Source organism: Rhincodon typus, chromosome 9 (assembly GCF_021869965.1).
Source record: "Rhincodon typus isolate 14 chromosome 9, sRhiTyp1.1, whole genome shotgun sequence".
Lineage (NCBI taxonomy): Eukaryota > Metazoa > Chordata > Chondrichthyes > Orectolobiformes > Rhincodontidae > Rhincodon > Rhincodon typus.
The window spans coordinates 81,938,610-81,944,158 of NC_063340.1; the positions used below are offsets into that span (position 1 = coordinate 81,938,610).

Consider the following 5,549-nt stretch of genomic DNA (forward strand, 5'->3'; position numbering starts at 1 on the left):
CAGTTGTAGCACCTGTGACTGTGAGCAATGCTGCAGTGGGATGCCTACATCAAAGAAGAGGAGCAATAAAATACCAGGTCCACTCAAACACTCATTCGCCCTAATCCTGAACCCTCACTGTCTCCCTCCCACTCACCAATGTGCTTCCTTGCTGTCTGTCTGCTGCCCACAAACAAGGAGACTTTTGGGAGAGGATACGGAGTCGAGGGTCCTTGTGCATATGGTCAGAGCTAGCACTAGATTTCAGTTGTGGGTGCACATTGATAGTGCCAACAGTACCAGTGCAGTGGCAGTAGGTAGTCCAGAGAATAAAACACCGATACATACAATCAATACGGAGAACAAACCATAGAATTTATCTCACAAAATACCTCCACCATGATCACAGAAAGATACAAGTTATGATTTTCTATGAATACACACCAAGGATTAAATGGGAACAGACCACATTCAGCGGTCTCGATCTTTTTAAAGAAGTCCAGTAAATTAATTAACTTCAAGTTTCGTTATTCAACAACTATTAAATAGGGCAGGATGGGGGTGATGTTGCCAATACATTAATTAAAGTCATGAAATAGAAACAGAAATGGAAACAATGCAGGAAATCACAGAGAAAGGCATGTATTGCAGCCAATCCCAGAGTGAGGAGGGGGAGGAGATTGGGAGAATCCCTCTGGTCATGTTGCATCGGTGACATATAGCAAAAATTTACTCTAGGTGCTATTTCTAGTGAAATGGTAAAATTGTTATAACTCCATAAGAAATTGGAACTGATTAAAAAGGTGTACCTGCATATCTTCCAAATGATCTTTACAGGCAGCAGCAGTTTCAAAGCAGTAACTTTTTGGGGGCCACGATAGGACAGTCCGTATCGCCAGCAGGATTTTGATAAGCCATATGAGTGTGTATATATGCATTTCTTGCACAACACCCACTTGAGCTATGAAAGAAGACATCCAGCAGATTTATTCTTCCACAGCTAGTTTGTACTTGAAAGAGCCAAGTCTGTCACTGGTGACGGTAGTGAGAGGAGCTGTTTAAAAATCACGCGACATTTAAAAGTGCTGGCTGACACATGCTCTTGACTCAAAAACATGTTTTAATTAACTTTTCTTATATGTTTAATTTTATCATTTAAATATTTCTCCAAACTGGTAAGCTGGCTGAATATTTTCTGCCACATGTAAACCTTAAATGAAGGTTATTTGAAGAGACAAGTTGTGAAGTCAAAATTTCTCAAAAAACATTTTTTAAAAAATGATTCCTATTAGAGTAATGTGCACTTGTTAAAGGATAAACTTTTTTTTTAAATTTCAGTAACGTACATTTAAATAATTTAAATGATGAATAGGGTCCAATTTGCAGTTAATGGGAATCCGGTTGATATATTGGTACACCAGCAGGGGGAAGCATTTACCCTGTGCTGCATTCAGGTTTGGAGAGACCACCCTGGGACCAGCCAACTTTCTGATATCATGCTATCCTTTGCTAGAAAATTCTGTCTTACAAAAATAATTTAATTTTATAAATGGACAGTATGATTTTTAAAATAATTTATTAAGTGATCTCTGATTTTCCATTAAAGTGTAATCAGGGTCAACAGCACGCCCTTAAGCCCAACTTTCTCAACATGCTCGATGTACCATGACTATCTACCCACATAATTCTCAACTGTGTTCTTCCAAACCTGGTTCATATTCGGACAGCACATTTTGAAACAAGTTAATAGCCAGCTGGTCACAGCTCGAGCACGGGCAGATGACAAAATCTGAAGTGATCATTTAACTGGGTCAGATATAATTTCCTCAGTGCAATCTTGACTAAACTAAACTGTGACCAAAGTGCTGAATGGACTGGCAATAACTGATAATGCCAACGTGACAGCATTATAATGGCCACTGTGTTGTTCCACCAAGAAACAGTGCAAAAGCATTCTCCTTGGGCATCTTTCGCTTACCATTTGTAGTGAAATAGTCAATACATTCATTACAAACCATATTTGTGACTACATTACAAACTCTAAAGAGAGAAAATCTTAAGTCCCAAGCGACGGTTATGCGCCACAGCTGTAACTGCTCTTCTCCAAAGTGTGGCTACTGTTGAAACTGGGTGTAACTTTTATTTTTGGGAATCACCGTCACCATTAACAGTAGCTGATCTCTCAACCATAGTTCTCCTCAGGAACCACCTGCAATTTCATATCAATGATTTCAGCTTCTGTGGAGAGTCCTTCACAGTGGGACGTTGTCTCCACAGCTGACTGTCCCTGCTCTCCTCTTCTGCAGATGGTTACAGTTTGGTAACATTCTCCTGTTGCTGAAATCCTCCACTTTGCAGTTTCTCCTTGTATTTCAAATAGTCCCTTCTTTTGTCAAAGTACTTGATCTGATGAATAAAGAGCAACATCATATATAGCTTAGCCAATGGCAATGAAAGGGCACTCAGGCCTTAAACAATAACAGATTTTACTCTTTGACGTAAAATAAAACAAACAACTGCGGAAGCTGGAGATCTGAAACAAACAAAAACCAAAACTGCTGGAGAAGCTCAGCAGGTCTGGCGGCATCTGTGGAGACAGAAACAGAGTTAACATTTCAAGCCCTGTGAACACTGGAACATAGTAACAGGAGTAGGCCATTCAGCCTGTTCCAACATTCAATGAGATCATGGCTGATCTGTGGCCTAATTCCATTGACCTGATTTTGGCCCATATCCATTAATACCCCTGCTTAACAAAAATTTATCGATCTCAGATTTAAAATTAACAACCATTCCAGTATTCACTGCTGTCTGTAGAAGAGAATTCCAAACACTCCACCCTTTGTATGTAGAAGTGCTTTGGACCATCTTTCCTGAATGGTCGGACCCTAATTCTCAGGCTGCGTCCACTAGTTCTAGAATGCCCAACATGTGGAAATAGTTTATCTTTATTTAAACTGTCGGTTTCATTTAATATCTTGATGAATTTGATCAGATCATGCCTTAACTTTCTGAATTATAGAAATTCTGAATTATAGTTTATACTCCCTCTAAGGCCAATCTATCCTTCATAAGATGTGATGCCCAGATCTGCTCACTGTTCACCAAGTGGGGTCTAACCAGGGTTTTGTACACCTTCTGCATCCTTGTACTCCAGTCCTCGAGATATAAAGGCCAACATCCCATTGCTTTCTTGATTATTTTCTGCATGTTTTTGTGACATCTTAAAGATCTATGCACCTGAATCCCCAGAAGGTCACAGGACTCGAAACATTAACTCTGTTTTCTCTCCACAGATACTGCAAGACCTGTTCAGTTTCTCCAGTAATATTTGCTTTTATTTGTTTCTCTTTACTCTTTTACATTTAATTATAAAATGCAGATATTACTCAGATCTTTTCCTGCAGAAACAGGACTCTGTCATTGCTGCTGAGCCCTATTGTCGTGATTCAACCCAAATATGAATAGAACATTTACCATTTAGTTATTACAAACTATGTGATGTGGACCAGTTGGGTAAGTGTTGTAATCCTGCCGCAATAGACCCTCTCTCCTGTCCACAAATCACTTTAGAGAGAGCACCGCAAAGAATTACAATCTTGGGTTGCTGATATTTTTTCCTTTCTGTTTTCTTTTTTAAATGGAACTTTCACACCATGTATTTTTTGACAGAGGTGATCTTACTGAAACATATAAAATTCTCAAGGATTGACCCTGAGAAGCTGTTTTCCCAGCATGGGGAATGTAGAAAATTACCAGTCTGAGAAAATGGGACTGAGACAAGGAAAACTTTCTTCCCTATGAATCTTTGGTGTTCTGCTCTGCATCTTCAACACAGAAGTTAACAGATTTTTGGTTATTGAGAGAATTAGGAATATGGGGATACCGTTAGAAGGTGGTGTCCAGGAGGAAGATCAGTCATTATTTTCTTGAATGGAAGAGTGGGGTTGAAGACCAAATGATTTAATTCAGCTTCTATTTCTAATACTCTTATAATTCTTATGGCCCAGATGGCTTCTTTGCTATTATGAGCAGATTACCAATTCAGCAATACCGTCACTGACTTTGGCACTGCCGACATCCTGGGAGTTACCATTGACCAGAAATAGAACTTGACCAGCCATATAAATACAATGGCTACAAGAGTAGATCAGAGGCTAGGAATTATGCAGTGGGTAATTCACCCCGTCTATCCAAAGCCTGTTCACCATCTACAAGGCACAAGTCAAACAGTCCTGTTTGAATGGCATCACTCCCTTCATCGCCAATGCCAGTGACAGCATTGTGTATCATCTTATAGATGCACTGCAGCTACTCACCAAGCCTCCTTGACAGTGCCTTCCAAGTCCATGACCACCACCATATAAAAGGACAAGGGCAGCAGATACGTGGGAACACCACACCTTGCAAGTTCCCCTCCAAGCTACTCACCATCCTAACAGCACTGCGGATGTCCCTATACCACTAGAACTTCGTTGGTCCAAGAAAGCAGCTTATCTCTACCTTCTCTAGAGCAATTAAAGTTGGTCAATAAATGCTGTACTAACCTGTGATGCCCACATCCCATGAACAAACAAAACAAAAATGTGCAGTGGTTGGTCACTTCTAGAAAGCACCAGAGTCTCTGTCTCCAATTCTCTTGCTCTTCCCTCTCATCTGATCCACTGCAGTCCCAGACGGAATAAGCAAAACAGTTTCAATTATGATCAATCTGGGTTAAAAACTGACGGGGAGATTTGCTAGAGCTGCTCAGGAGGATTTAAACTAGTAAAGGGGGGTGGAACCCAGGGAGATGGTGAGGAAAGAGAGCAGTCTGAGACGAATACCATTGGGAAAAGGAGCAAGTCAAACAGTCAGGGCAGGCAGGAACAAAGCAGAGAACGATGCAGAACTGATAAATTAAACTCCATTTATTTCAATGCAAGATGCCTGACAGGTAAGGCAGATGAACTCAGGACATGGTTGGGAACATGGGACTGGGATATCATAGCAATTACAGCGACATGGTTCAGGGATGAATGGGGCTGGCAGCTTAATGTTCCAGGGTAGAGATACTATAGGAAGGATAGAAAGGGAGGCAAGAGAGGAGGGGGAGTGCTGCTTTTGATTCGTGATAACATTACATCTGTACTTAGGGAGGATATTCCTGGGAATACATCCAGGGAGTTATTTGGGTGGAACTGAGAAATAAAAAAGGGATGATCACTTTATTGGTATTGCACTATAGAGCCTCCAATAGTCAGTGGGAAATTGAAAAAACAAATTTGTAAGGAGATCTCAGTTATCTGTAAAAATAATAGGGTGGTTATGGAAGGAGATTGTAATTTTCCAAACACAGACTGGGACTGCCATAGTGTTAAGGGCTTGACTTGAATTGACAGGAATTTGTTAAGTACGTACAAGAAAATTTTCTGATTCAGTATGTGGATGTACCTACTAGAGAAGGTGCAAAACATGACCTACTCTTGGGAAATAAGGCAGGGCAGGTGACTGAGATGTCAGTGGGAGATTACTTTGGGGCAGCGATCATAATTCTATTCATTTTAAAGTAGTGATGGAAAAGGATAGAC

General features: G+C 40.5%; 1 protein-coding gene across 1 annotated transcript in view; it reads right to left on the reverse strand.

Annotated features, from left to right (window-relative positions):
- Positions 1 to 333: 333 nt before the first annotated feature.
- Positions 334 to 5,549, reverse strand: part of LOC109933598 (cytochrome c oxidase assembly factor 6 homolog) — a 7,196-nt gene continuing 1,980 nt past the window's right edge. The window contains exon 2 of the mRNA XM_020532607.2: positions 334 to 2,385. Coding sequence (XP_020388196.1) covers positions 2,290 to 2,385 — 96 coding nt within the window. The 3' untranslated portion in view covers positions 334 to 2,289. The remainder of the gene's footprint in view (positions 2,386 to 5,549) is intronic.